The following is a 15,000-nucleotide window of genomic DNA, read 5'->3' on the forward strand; positions in this document are numbered from 1 at the left end:
GGTGCTACGCGATGAGTAGAGACCTTCTCCTTTTTTTACCTGTCAGGTATCTTCTTATGGAGGTGTACTACAAATGTGATGTTTCTTTCTTTCTTTTTTTCTTTCTTTCCTTCCTTCTTTCTCTCTCTCGCTCTTCCTTCCTTCCTTCCTTTTCTTTTTTAATCTATTTTTTCTTTCTTTCCTCATTTCCTTCCCCCTGCCTTCCTTTCTCTGCTTTTCTTTTTCTTTCTTTCTTTCTCTCTTTTCTTCTTTTTTTCTTTATTTCTCTCTCTCTTTTGTTTTTTCTTTCTTTGTTTCCTCCTTCTCTTTCTTTCCTCTTCCTCATCTTCCTTTCTATCTATCTTTCTTCCTATCTATTTCTTTTTTTCTTTGTTTTTCACTCTTTCTTTTTTCCTTCTCTTTCTCTTTCTTTCTTCCCTCTTTTTCTTTCCTCTTCCTCTTTCTTTCTTTTTTCTTTTCTTTTCACTTTTTCTTTTTTCCTTTTCTTTCTTTTTCTCTTTCTTTGTCTTTCTTTGTCTCTTTCCTTTTGTTTTTCTCGTCTTTCTTTCTTTGTTTCCGTTCCTTCCTTCCTTGCTTCTTTTTCTTTTTTAATCTATTTTTCTTTGTTTTTTTCTTTCTTTCCTCATTCCCTTCCCTTTGCCTTCCTTCCTCTGCTTTTCCTTCTTTCCTTCTTTCTTTCTTCTTCCTTTTTCTTTCTCACTCTTTTTGTTTTTCTTTCTTTCCTCCATCTCTTTCCTCTTCCTCTTCCTTTCTCTTCCTTTCCTTCTATCTTTCTTTCTTTCCTCCATCTCTTTCCTCTTCCTCGTCTTTTCTCTTTCTTTCTTTCTATCTTTCTTTTTTCTTTGTTTTTCACTTTCCCTTTGTTTTTGCCTTCTCTTTCTTTCCTCTTCCTCTTTCTTTCTTTCTTTTTTCTTTTTTCACTTTATCTTTTTTCCTTCTCTTTCTCTTGCTTTTTCTCTTTCTTTCATCTTCTTTTTATATCTTTGTCTGTCTGTCTTTCTTTCTTTCTCTCGCCCTCCCTCCCTTCTCTTCCCTTCTTCCTTCCTCTTTCTTTCTTTCTTTCTTTCTTTCTTTCTTTCTCTCTCCCTCCCTTCCTTCCTTTCTTTCTTCCTCTTTCTTTCTTCTTTCTTTCTTTCTTCCTCTCTCCCTCCCTCCCTCCCTTCCCTTCTTCCTTCCTCTTTCTTTTTTCTTTTCTTTCTTTCTTCCTTCCTTCCTTCCTTCTTTCTTTCTTTCTTTCTTTCTCTCTCCCTCCCTTCCTTCCCTTCTTCCTTCCTCTTTCTTTCTTTCTTTCTTTCTTTCCTTCCTTCCTTCCTTCCTTCCTTCTTTCTTTCTTCCTTCCTTCCTTCCTTCCTTCCTTCCTTCCTTCCTTCCTTCCTTCCTTTCTTTCTTTCTTTCTTTCTTTCTTTCTTTCTTTCTTTCTTTCTTCCTTTCTTCCAGATGATAGGCACAGGTTTCCAGGGTATGTCCCAGCTGGTGGCGAAGGGTCTTTCGAAGCTGACCTACTCCATGCTTTGCCTCCCTGATGACCTCCGAGATAGAGGGGTGGATTCGTTGCCCAACTACTACTACAAGGAGGATGGGCTGAAGCTCTGGACTGCTATAGAGAGGTGTGATCCCCATGGAAGACAACGAGGAGGGGTGACAATATGTCTTATCTACACCCCCTCCTCCAATTACAGAACTGCAGGCTTGATAAGGGGCACTTTCCATTCCATATCCAGTGTTTTTCAACCTCCGCAGTTCTCAAAAGGCTGGACTTCAACTCCCAGAATTCCCCAGGCAGCATGGGAATTCTGGGAGTTGAAGTCCACACCTCTTAATCCTGCTGCAGTTGGGGGGGGAAAACACCACACTGCTGTAGGAGAATTGGGGCCATAGTATCTTGCCTGCAAGATCATCTCTAGATTGGAGATCTTGGCTTGCCTGAAATAAGCCACACTTGTGGTTTCCTAGCTAACATGGTTAGATGAGATTGAGCAAGAAATGATGAATGCAGCCAAAACAGGGAACCCCCAACTACATTTTTATCTGCTTTATTAAACTACCAGCCGATAACCTGGGGTTGCCCAGATATTTATTTATTGGTGGAAAATATCCGGATGAAACATAATTTCTAATGTTGGATTTTCCCCTTTAACATAGGGAGCCCCCTTGTGGAGTACTGTGAAGCCGTTACCATGGCAACTCCACCGCGCCGCACAGCAGAAGCCATTTTACAGCAGTAGAGTAGAAGCCATTTTAAGGCACAACAGGCTGTATCTTCACAGAACACACACCCTGAGGGTGTTTTGTTGGGGGGTGTCTTACCCTCCACAGTATTTGTTTTCAGAGAATAAGTCACCTGTGTACCAAGTTTGGTTGAAAATGCTTGAGTTATGCGCCAGTTCTGATTAAGAGAAACCTTTGTTGGGCCGAGGGGTTGGACTAGATGACCTACAAGGTCCCTTTCGACTCTGTTAATCTGTTGCAATCTGTCTTTGATTGAGATGGGCGGCTCTAAAAAGTTTTTTTAAACAAATGACTAAATAATATTGACGAGCCCAAGGAAAAGCACGAGGAATTAAACGCCGATCGGTATTTAATTTGGATTTAATACCTAGCAGCCAGTAGAATCCTTCCCTAACGGCTTCTACAGTCCATTTGCTTATCAGATGCTCCTGCTGCTGTCCTGCTGCTTAGGCAAATGTGAGTTTTTCCTCTCGTATCCCGGGATTGACGGCACTTCTCTTCCCCATTTTGCAGTTTTGTGTCTGGAATGATCGGCCTCTATTACCCGAGCGACGGAGCTGTGGAGAAGGATATGGAGCTGCAGGCCTGGGTGGCTGAAATCTTTGAGAAATGTTTCCATCAGCGTCCATCCTCTGGTATAAAATTCTTTTCTCTCAACCCACCCACCCCCGCACGCGGCTTTTCTGCGAGCGAGGTGTGAAATGAAGAATCAATTTAAACCCGGGGGTGTCCGGTCCTGTCCACTTGAAGACTTGCGGACTTCGATTCCCAGAATTCCCCATCCTGTGAAGGTTCACCGGAATTCAGCTCTGATGCGACATGGACAAATGTGGCTAGTGTCAGGTTTCCAAAAAATGCCCCAATTGATTCATGAGTCTCGAGCCGAGTTTCAATACAAAACTAGTCATTTATAAGGAGCATTTTTGGCAAGATCTTTTCGCAGTCAGATCTAAGCTTTGCTTGAGTTATAGCTGAACTTTACCCCTGTTCCTTCCCTCAGTCTGTGTCATAAATCACATTCCCCAATGAGGTGCACCCCTCCCAAGCCTGCTGCAGTAATCAGAGATCCAACTTTAGCCCGAAAGTACGTGTGGAATGCGCTCCCCCCCACTTCTCTCACTATGACAACTTTAGGAGTTGACAGATAGACTATTGCATTTTAAAAAAATAGGATAACTTTCTTAGTCGATAGGGGGAATGCGGTCGACGTAATATATCTTGACTTCAGCAAAGTGAAAAAAGAGTTGGCTGGGGAATTGTGCAAGTTGAAGTCCACGAGAGTTGCTAAGGTTGGAGAACCTTGTTTGAGATCATCCCTCTAGATCAGGAGTGTCAAAACTCAATTTCATTGAGGGCCGCATCAGGGCTGTGGTTGACCTCGAGGGGGCTGGGTGGGTGTGGCCAACTGGGTGGGTGTGGCCAGCTTGATGCCACTCCCCAAACTACTGGCATGTTTCCTCTTCGCATTGGGTAGACCAGGACAATTTAACAATTCACTTTACCATATTTTTCGGAGTATAAGACGCTCCAAAGTATAAGACGCACCTAGCTTTTGGGGAGAAGAACAAGGGGGGGGAATCTGCCTCTGCCTCCCAGCAATTTGCCTTGTGGAGCAAACAGCAAGTTTCACTTTCAATTTCACCAGGGGCCTCCCGATGATCAGCTGTTTCCAGCTGCCGGGATTGCTATAGCCTATTGCAGCCTCCGCGAGCCCCATTTCCCCTGTTTTCTGCAAGGAGGTAAATTGCTGGGAGGAAGAGGCCAAAGTGTCCGGGATGCTGGGTGGGTGGGGCTACATTCAGTAAGTATAAGACGCACCCAAATTTTCGCCCTCTTTTAAGGGGTGGGAAAGGTGCGTCTTATACTCCGAAAAATACGGTAACACGATTATTTTGTGCTTTCATTTGTACTTATCTTCTCTCTTTTAAAATAGCGCGTTGAGGTTCGTTACAGCTTGGAATGCGGGAAGACTTTTCATCCTGTGGTTGTAAGGATGGATTAGACGGCTTTTAACCATTCCTAAACTGAAAAGATAATTTACAGAAGGATGTCTGGAGACTATCTTTAGATAATCAGATGCCAGTTGAGACGAAAGTTGACTCTTTATTTACCCCTCTTCCTTCCCTCCCCTCAGTCTGTGTCATAAATCACATTTCCCAATGTCATTCGAAAGTTGATTCGTCTCAACTGGCATCTGATTATCTAACTTCGAACAAGCTTTGCGGTTTTGTACTGAGCAAGGAGGGGCAACCAACTTTCCTCTTTCGGATTTTCTTCGCCGTGTTAACTATAAAAAGGAATGTAAGATGGGTCTCAGGGAGAGATCCCGCTTTGTTAGGGTTCCCTGATCGACTGCTTTTAAAGGATCTTCCAACTCGGTTGCTCATTGGGAAGGTAAACTGAGGCCAGTGTCGGACCTGCAAGCCATATTTTCTTTTTAGGCTTCAGGCCTGCCACACACTCTGTGGGATTATACGGAGTTGGGTGATATGTAGCCATAACAACATTCTTCTTAGAAAGTCAAGGTCATTCTTTGCCTCTGCACCTGGCCGGATCTGGATGGGGGAGGAATCTGCCTTGGCGGCAGTGGGAGATTGGACCGTGTGATGAACATGTGAGTGTTGGGGCAGGATCTTGATCTCTTCAAGGAGACGGGACCCATAACATGTGGTGGGAGCCAGGAGAGAAGGGCCTTCTCGGTGGTGGCTCCCTCCCGGGGGAACATCCTCCTTGGGGATATAAGATGGGCCCCCACCTTAAAACTCTTTGGAAAGACCTGGTTTTGATAACCGGCCTGGGTACGCCAGGGTGATACAGGACTGATCAAGTGGTTAGTTTGGTCGTTTGTCACCAGAGTGGTGAGAATTTATTTCAGTTTTCTTGGAGTTTTATTTTTGTAAGCTGCCCAGGATCACCGTGAGTGAATTGGGACGTCATATAAATTTTCTTCCTAAATAAGGAATTCCATCCCACCAATATTTTTTTTAATTCTTTCAGGTTTCCCTGCACACCTAGGAACCATTGCTGAGTTAACCAAGTATCTGACCATGATAATCTTCACCTGCTCAGCCCGTCATGCCAGTGTCAACAATAGCCAGGTTTGGAGGGTCTTTTCTTCGTCCTTAATGCTATGGGAGGATAAGGTGGGATGAACCCTCCATCTGCCCCCTTTTCTCCAACTCAATGCTCCCCATGCTGGCCAGCTATGATGGAAAGTAAGCCAAGATATCTGGATTATATCAGGTTGGTGGAAATCTCACCGTATGCCTGAAAAGGGGTTTAATCAACACAACTCCAGCTTGGAGATGAAGCTCCTTAGATGTCTCCATGCTTGGAAATAAAGCTACTTAGATGTCTCCATGTTTGGAAATGAAACTCCTTAGATGTATTCATGCTTGGAGTTAGAGCTTCTTAGATGTCTCCATGCTTGGAATCATCCTTGGATGATTCCATGCTTGGAGATAAAGCTACTTAGAGATCTCCATATTTGGAAGTGAAGCTCCTTAGATGAGTCCATGCTTGGAGATGGAGCTCCTTGGCTAATTCCATGCTTAGAAACGGAGTACCTTGTATGTCTCCATGCTTGAAGATAAAGCTACTTAGATGTCTCCATGTTTGGAAATGAAACTCCTTAGATGAATCCATGCTTGGAGTTAGAGCTTCTTAGAAGTCTCCATGCTTGGAGTTAGGGCTTCTTAGAAGTCTCCATGCTTGGAATCATCCTTGGATGATTCCATGCTTGGAGATAAAGCTACTTAGAGATCTCCATATTTGGAAGTGAAGCTCCTTAGATGAGTCCATGCTTGGAGATGGAGTTCCTTAGATGTCTCCATGCCTGGAGATGGAGCTCCTTAGATGCTTGGAAATGAAGCTCCTTAGATGACTCCATGCTTGAAGATGAAGCTCCTTAGATGTCTCCATATTTGGAAATGAACCTCCTTAGATGACTCCATGCTTGGAGATGAAACTCCTTAGATGTCTCCATGCCTGGTGGTGAAGCTCCTTAGATGTCTCCATGCTTGGAGATGAAACTCCTTGGATGATTTCATGCTTGGAGATAAAGCTCCTTAGATGTCTCCATATTTGGAAATGAAGCTCCTTAGATGACTCTATGCTTGGAGATGAAACTCCTTAGATGTCTCCATGCCTGGTGGTGAAGCTCCTTAGATGTCTCCATGCTTGGAGATGAAACTCCTTGGATGATTTCATGCTTGGAGATAAAGCTCCTTAGATGTCTCCATATTTGGAAATGAAGCTCCTTAGATGAGCCCATGCTTGGAGATGGAACTCTTTGGATGGCTCCATGCTTGAGAGATGGAGCTACAAGTCACACTTGTAGAAAGCATCCCAAATAGTCAATGGAGGTCTCCTTTCTAGATCTCCTCTAGAGTAGATCTTCGTCACTCCAAGTGGGAGCTAAGGAATGGCTCCTGGGTCTGAAGACCTTCTAACCTCCAACTTCCTTTCTTCTCCAGTTTGATTTTGGAGCCTGGATGCCCAACTACCCTTCCACCATGAGAAGGCCTCCGCCGGAATCCAAAGGCGGCGTGACTTTTGCAGACATCTTGGAGACCTTACCAGATGTCAGCACAAGCTGCCAGATGTTGCTCATCTTGTGGCTTCTCAGCCGAGAACGAGGAGATAAGGTGAGACAATATTTTCGGCATCACAGGCCAAATTAGGGAGACCATGAGAGGGAAGGATTAAGGAGTTAGCGGTGGCCTAGAGGTGGCGCTCTCGTCTCACAATCAGGAGGCTGTGGGCTCGATCCTAGGTAGAGGCAGATATTTCTCTCTCTGGTCAAGATGAAAATATATCTACCGAATATAACTCCGCATTGGCAACAGGGTAGGGCAGCCGGCCAGTAAAACACTCAGCTCCATTCAGTTGTCCAGATTCCACCCCGCAAGGGATTATGGGTCGTTAAAAGAAGATGATGATGATGTGAGGGAAGGATTAAGGAATCTTTAATTTTTAATCCCAATCTGCAGTTTAGCCACGGGATTTTTAAATAATCCCAACACCAAGATTCAACAAATCAGGGTTGTGCTATAATACGTTTTTGTGGTTCTGGTTGGGTTGATTTAAAGCGACGTGTCAGCCCAGCCACTGTAGTTTATAAACCATGGTTTGCAAGTCCAAACAATACTAGTGTAGTTAATACTAGTCAAACAAGCCACGTCTTAAGAGTGAAATCTGAATTCAGCCCTGGCTTCTCAATCTTAGTTAACTTGTGGATTGTTGTGAAGATAGACCTGGTTCTTGATTTATGACCGGTTGCTGATACGATCGTTTGAAATTAATTGCCGTTCATATATTGCTTTACTTTTCATTAAATTGCTTGGTAGGAAAGATCTCTTTCATCATATTGTAAAGTTTGAAATTTTCTGAGGGGAAATAGATCTTCCAGTCTTGTGAGGGCCACCATCGTTCCTGGATTCCCAGGAACACAACATTTCCTTCAAGGGTAAGTATCGCTTCTCGGCCTTTTGGCTAAGATCAAGTGTAGTATCCTTCAAGGGATCATTCCTCAGATCCGGGGAGATCTCCATCCTTGCTCTAAAACACTTCCATTGAATTAATGGAGCCCTCAACTCCAGAACATCAGCTCCAAAGGAGACACGTCTCGTGGTCCCCAAACATCTCCCTTGGGTTGATGGTTCTCCTACTCCTAGAAGTCTTCTCTCGAGAAGACGGTCCTCCGGATCTCCTAAGATGGGACCTCACTATGGCTTTCTTTCATCTCCTTCCAGAGGCCGCTGGGTTACTACCCCGAGGAACATTTCACCGAGGAAGGCCCGAAGAAGGTCATCGCCGCTTTCCAAAAACATCTGGCCCAGATATCCCAGGAAATCGAGGAGAGGAACCGACGCCTTGTGCTGCCATACAATTACCTCAACCCTTCTGAGGTAGAGAACAGCATCTCCATCTAAGGAGACCGGTCGCTCGTCCTGTTGTAGGATGAGGTTCCTCAACCTACCGAGTCATGGAGGACCTCCCACGGAAAGACACTGGTCAAGAGTTAGGGCACTTAAGGTGTTCTGACCTAGGCTTCCCCAAAAAGCAGGAGGCCGAATCCTGGTCCCGACAAAACCCCTTTTATTCAACAAAGGCGAATTCCTCTCGTTCACCTTCAGCCAAGGCCTGGCAAACAGTTTTTCAAAGGAATATTTATGACCACAGACCTTATCTAGCTTGGAAAGCTGCCGTGTCAATATTTTCCAAAGGAGGCGCTGTGCAAGGAAAGGCTGGGCACAGAGTCTCGGAGATTCACGGACAGATCTTCACACTCCTGAAACGAATCGAACGAACGAACGAATTGTTTCCTGCAAACTCCACTCCCCTTTCGCTCCTCTTTTATTCACCGTCCACCTGTGGCTTTACTCCCAAGTCGACACTGATTTCTGAGCTGTTCTTTTCTTCTGGCAGCTCTGTGCATGCGCACACTGGGAACAGGCTCCAGCTGTTCCTCTGCCTCACTGCTGTCTAGCTCCGTAGGCACCTGATCACTGCCAGAAAGCCTCGACCCCATCTCTGCCTCCGACGCAGAGCCCTCGTCTGAGCCTTCCCCAGCCTCCAGGACGGGCCCAGGTTCCTCCCCAACCTCCTCACTGTCCGACTCTGCTGCCAGCTCCGTTGGCCATTGGCGGGCCACAAAAATTGAACAACAACCTCCAGAAATCTGGTTGTGGAACAGAGAAGAGTATGTTGAAGGTGTGGAAACGAGTGAGCATTGATTGTGTGGTTGCGCCAACATCTCTGGACATTTTTGGCCCCCCTCTTTGTGGACACATCAGAGAGAAAGACTCAATCCTAACTCTGCCACCATCTTCTAGGTCCTCACTAGAAGCTCTACATTACTTTTCCCCCACTGTTCCCTATTTCAGGACTGACAGTGGGAGAAAAATTCGATCCAGTTCCAAGCCAAGAGACAGAAAAGTGGAAATAAAATGGAGGCAGTCTGCAGGAGAGGAAGCCTCTGTTTATTTGGTAGCCAGAAACGAGTGACAGCGGCATGTTTCTGGGGTGGCTGAGAAAATGGGGTTGAGCATAGCAGAGGTGGGTCCCTACCGGTTCGCACCGGTACAGTAGAACCGATTCGTCAAATCTACTGAACAGGTTAGAAGAGGTTCCACCAGTGGACCCTGTGACTGACTTAACGACGGCAGTGATTCGCTTAACCAGGGCGGCAAGAAAGGTGGTAAAACGGGGCAAAACCACTTCACCGTCTTGCTTAGCAATGGGAATTTCGGCCTCGATTGGGGTCGTAAATCCAGGACTGCCTGCATCTTACCATTTCTACCAGCTCTTACAATTTAATTAATGTTCGCTTGCATCTCCCTAATACCCAACTGGATTTTTTAAAGAGGTTTCGCTTTTCATCCAAGAAGATTCTTCAGTATATATATATACTGAATATACTTAAAGTCACAACCCCTGGTATGCCCAAGTATGGGAGGAAGGTCACACTTCCACTCTCTGTCATTAGGCTCGTCACAAGAGACCATCCAGACAGAAACCCAATATTTTTTACTGTTGCCTTTTTTGTTACATTTGTTATATTTATGCTGATAAATAAATAAAGGGAGACTAGTATAGATCTATTTCAAGCTATTTAGCTCTCATCAGCTAGCCATACCCAAGTTTGGGAATCGAACCTGTGCTCCATTGCCTCCCAGGCAGGGAGTTAACCATTTGAGCTACAGAGAACGACTCCTTATCAGCCAGCCAGGGTGGGAGGTATATACTTAAAGTCACAACCCCTGGTATGCCCAAGTATGGGAGGAAGGTCACACTTCCACTCTCTGTCATTAGGCTCGTCACAAGTCTCCCTTTATTTATTTATCAGCATAAATATAACAAATGTAACAAAAAAGGCAACAGTAAAAAATATTGGGTTTCTGTCTGGATGGTCTCTTGTGACGAGCCTAATGACAGAGAGTGGAAGTGTGACCTTCCTCCCATACTTGGGCATACCAGGGGTTGTGACTTTAAGTATATACCTCCCACCCTGGCTGGCTGATAAGGAGTCGTTCTCTGTAGCTCAAATGGTTAACTCCCTGCCTGGGAGGCAATGGAGCACAGGTTCGATTCCCAAACTTGGGTATGGCTAGCTGATGAGAGCTAAATAGCTTGAAATAGATCTATACTAGTCTCCCTTTATTTATTTATCAGCATAAATATAACATATATATATATATATATATATATATATATATATATATATATATATACTGATAAATATATATATGCTGATATATATGCTGATAAATAAATAAAGGGAGACTAGTATAGATCTATTTCAAGCTATTTAGCTCTCATCAGCTAGCCATACCCTTACTGGGATTAGAACCTGTGCTGTATTGCATCTTAGGCAGATGTGTTAACCACTAAGCCACAAGGTTCTCCTCCTTTATCAGCTGAGCCAGGGAAATAGGTATGTATTTAGTGTCACAACCCCTGGTATGCCCAAATATGGGAGGACGTCTACTGCTTCCATTCTCTGTCTATCGGCTCGTCACAAGAGACCATCAAGACAGAAACCCAATATTTTTTCTGTTGCCTAAGTAGACTTCCTCCCATATTTGGGCATACCAGGGGTTGTGACACTAAATATATACATATACATATATGTACATATACATATTCTGCCTGGATGGTCTCTTGTGACGAGCCGAAGGACAGAGAATGGAAGTAGTGATCTTCCTCCCATATTTGGGCATACTGGGGGTTGTAAAAATCTAATAGATATCTTTCACCCTGGCTTGGCTGATAATGGATAAGAGCCTGTGGCCTAATGGCTAAGATGTCTGCCTAGTATGTAATATAGCCCAGGTTCAAATCCCAGTAAGGGTATGGCTAGCTGATGAGAGCTAAATAGCTTGAAATAGATCTATACTAGTCTCCCTTTATTTATTTATCAGCACAAATACAACAAAATATACATATACATATACATATACATATACATAGACATAGACATAGACATAGACATAGACATAGACATAGACATAGACATAGACATAGACATAGACATAGACATAGACATAGACATAGACATAGACATAGACATAGACATAGACATAGACATATAATTTTTCTTATAATGTTAAGCATAAAAATTCGATGTCTATATAAACAGTGTGTTGTCTGAGTACAGTTGTTTTTAAAAACGGTAATAATAATAGTAACAATAATATTCATGACATTAATAATAACCATAATATTATTATGATATTATTATCATGATAATAATATTTGCTTATCTAATTTAGTAAATCTTCAATGTTATTAACCATTCCCTTATGCTTTTAAGTTTCTCACTTAACGGTTTCTGCTAGTTAGCCATTGATAAAAGAAATCCCATGTTAAAAAGTATTCAGTTTCTTCCTTCTTAATTTTGAATGTTAGTCTATTCATTTCTGCACATTCTAATATTTTTTATAACATTTTCATCTCTTTAGTTATCCATTGTTGTGCAAACACAATCCCAGCTGCAGTTAACCCACGTAAAATTAAATATGTATTCCCTTTATTATATCTTTCTGGTACAATACCCAACAAAAACATTTCTGGCTTAACGATTGTTGCTTAACTATTTTTATTTTCAACTGTGTCTGTATTTTTGTCCTATATATATATATATATATATATATAGATAGATAGATAGATAGATAGATAGATAGATAGATAGATAGATAGATAGATAGATATAGATATAGATATAGATATAGATATAGATATAGATATAGATATAGATATAGATATAGATATAGATATAGATATAGATATAGATATAGATATAGATATAGATATAGATATAGATATAGATATAGATATAGATATAGATATAGATATAGATATAGATATAGATAGATAGATAGATAGATAGATAGATAGATAGATAGATAGATGATAGAGATAGAGATAGAGATAGAGATAGAGATAGATAGATAGATAGATAGATAGATAGATAGATAGATAGATGATAGATATAGAGATAGAGATAGAGATAGAAATAGAAATAGAGATAGAGATAGAGATAGAAATAGAAATAGAAATAGAGATAGATAGATAGATAGATAGATAGATAGATAGATAGATAGATAGATAGATAGATAGATATAGATATAGAGATAGAGATAGAGATAGAGATAGATAGATAGATAGATAGATAGATAGATAGATAGATAGATAGATGATAGAGATAGAGATAGAGATAGAGATAGAGATAGAAATAGAAATAGAGATAGAGATAGAGATAGAAATAGATAGATAGATAGATAGATAGATAGATAGATAGATAGATAGATGATAGATGATAGATAGAGATAGAGATAGAGATAGAGATAGAGATAGAGATAGAGATAGAGATAGAGATAGAGATAGAGATAGAGATAGAGATAGAGATAGAGATAGAGATAGAGATAGAGATAGATAGATAGATAGATAGATAGATAGATAGATAGATAGATGATAGAGATAGAGATAGAGATAGAGATAGAGATAGAGATAGATAGATAGATAGATAGATAGATAGATAGATAGATAGATAGATAGATAGATAGATGATAGATGATAGATAGAGATAGAGATAGAGATAGAGATAGAGATAGAGATAGAGATAGAGATAGAGATAGAGATAGAGATAGAGATAGAGATAGAAATAGAGATAGATAGATAGATAGATAGATAGATAGATAGATAGATAGATAGATAGATGATAGATAGATATAGATATAGATATAGATATAGATATAGATATAGATAGAGATAGAGATAGAGATAGAGATAGAGATAGAGATAGAGATAGAGATAGAGATAGATAGAGATAGATAGATAGATAGATAGATAGATAGATAGATAGATAGATAGATAGATAGATATAGATAGATAGATATAGATATAGATATATAGATATAGTGTCACAAATTTATTTATTTATTTATTTATTTATCAGCACAAATACAAACGTTTGTGTGTGTGTGTGTGCGTGCGTGTGTGTGTGTATTTAAAGTCACAACCCCTGGTATGCCCAAATATAGGAGGAAGTTCACTGCTTCCATTCTCTGTCCATCGGCTCGCCACAAGAGACCATCCAGACAGAAACCCAATATTTTTACAATGAACTTCCTCCCATATTTGGGCATACCAGGGGTTGTGACTTTAAATATATACCTTTCTCCCTGGCTCAGCTGATAAGGAGGAGAACCCTGTGGCTTAATGGTTAACACATCTGCCTAAGATGCAATACACCCCAGGTTCTAATCCCAGTAAGGGTATGGCTAGCTGATGAGAGCTAAATAGCTTGAAATAGATCTATACTAGTCTCCCTTTATTTATTTATTTATTTATTTATCAGCACAAATACAACATATATATATCCTTTCGACATGTCCACCACATGTGATAGTATGAACCCAATATCGGATGACATTTCCAATACTTAACAGGCATATCCTTAAAAATCTCTGCCAATCTTGCTGGTCAGAAGTGCCAACTATAAAACATTTTGTAAAGATTTTCTTCCGTTCTTTAGAGCCAAGGAGATCAGTTCTGCAGAACTGAAGAAGCTTCTCGGATGAGAAGTGAAACCCCTTCAAAAAAAAAAATCCAGAAAGTCCAGTTGCCTCGGGGGGAGACGGGGACGACGACAACTGTGACCTGGATGACAGAGAATCTCCATACACATTTTTCTAACACATTTTTGTATCCATTAACATAATATAGAAACTTGAAGCCCCCCGCTTGCTAATATTCGGGGGGCTTAAATTCTTCCAGAGAAGGAGACCGTTTAAGTCTTCCGTTCAAATGCTGACACTGTTCTCTATCTCAGCGGGATCAAGGTATTTGTAAGCGACGAGAACGGGCGCATCGGTGAGAGGCTTCTTCTTGGCGAGGGATTCATTCCTCTCCTTGATTTCCTTGGAAATCTTGTGCAGCTGGGCTTGGAAGGCTGCGATGAGGTTGAGCGGGGCCCTCTCGGTGAAATGACGGTGGGGATACTGACCCAAGGGAATCTGGAGGAAGAGGAGGAGGAAGGGAGAAGGAGGAGAAGGAAAAGGGAAAGGGAAAGGAGAAGGCAGGTGATAACTGGCATATGGCCTCTGACATCATAGCAATAGCAATAGCAGTTAGACTTATATACCGCTTCCTAGGGCTTTCAGCCCTCTCTAAGCGGTTTACAGAGTCAGCATATTGACCCCAACAATCCAGGTCCTCATTTCACCCACCTCGGAAGGATGGAAGGCTGAGTCAACCTTGAGCCGGTGAGATTAGAACCGCCGAACTGCAGATAACAGTCAGCTGAAGTGGCCTGCAGTACTGCACTCTAACCACTGCGCCACCTCAGCTCTTCCCCAGACTTCAGGACTGGCCCATCTTCCTCCCCAACCTCCTCACTCTCCGAATCTGCTTCCAGCTCTGCTGACTGCTGGCGGGCCACGGCCCTCCCCGGAGACCCTAAGAGTCCTTAGCAAGGTGTTCCACTACTCTGGACCTCAACCCAAGTCCACGAAGCCCCACGGAGGTGGGCCTTGCCGTTTTCAGGCCAATGTTATCTTGAGATCAGTAGGGTAGATGCACTCACCGTGTCTCCCGTTGGGGCACTGAGAAGCCACAGAGTGCTGAGGACAGTGGCTGTTGTGTTGATTTCTGGAATGGTCTCCTTGTAGCTCTTCAGAGTCGCCTGTCCCTTGACTTTGGGGGGAGGCTGCCTCATGGAGGGGGGGAAATTCGGCATCCAGGCGCCGAGTTCAAACTGCAACCCAT

At 42.4% G+C, this 15,000-nt stretch overlaps 2 protein-coding genes and 1 pseudogene across 3 annotated transcripts in view; 2 read left to right on the plus strand and 1 right to left on the minus strand.

Annotated features, from left to right (window-relative positions):
* Nucleotides 1-8,203, plus strand: part of ALOX15B (arachidonate 15-lipoxygenase type B) — a 27,646-nt gene extending 19,443 nt beyond the window's left edge. Inside the window, exons 10-14 of the mRNA XM_087712122.1 lie at nt 1,438-1,607; nt 2,743-2,864; nt 5,227-5,327; nt 6,705-6,875; nt 7,983-8,203. Coding sequence (XP_087568248.1) covers nt 1,438-1,607; nt 2,743-2,864; nt 5,227-5,327; nt 6,705-6,875; nt 7,983-8,162 — 744 coding nt within the window. The 3' untranslated portion in view covers nt 8,163-8,203. The remainder of the gene's footprint in view (nt 1-1,437; nt 1,608-2,742; nt 2,865-5,226; nt 5,328-6,704; nt 6,876-7,982) is intronic.
* On the plus strand, nt 7,703-7,821 carry LOC148046922 (U2 spliceosomal RNA; annotated as a pseudogene).
* A 5,650-nt stretch (nt 8,204-13,853) lies between the features above and the next one.
* Nucleotides 13,854-15,000, minus strand: part of LOC106553882 (polyunsaturated fatty acid lipoxygenase ALOX15B) — a 21,951-nt gene continuing 20,804 nt past the window's right edge. For both annotated transcript variants that reach the window (XM_087712124.1, XM_087712123.1), the window contains exons 13-14: nt 14,819-14,989; nt 13,854-14,249 (exon numbers count right to left, since the gene is read on the minus strand). In XM_087712124.1, the coding sequence (XP_087568250.1) occupies nt 14,037-14,249; nt 14,819-14,989 (384 nt within the window). In that variant the 3' untranslated portion in view covers nt 13,854-14,036. The remainder of the gene's footprint in view (nt 14,250-14,818; nt 14,990-15,000) is intronic.

This window comes from Thamnophis sirtalis, unplaced genomic scaffold, assembly GCF_051295495.1.
Source record: "Thamnophis sirtalis isolate CommonGarterSnake01/CBP01778 unplaced genomic scaffold, rThaSir2_p1.2 scaffold_4, whole genome shotgun sequence".
Classification (NCBI taxonomy): domain Eukaryota; kingdom Metazoa; phylum Chordata; class Lepidosauria; order Squamata; family Natricidae; genus Thamnophis; species Thamnophis sirtalis.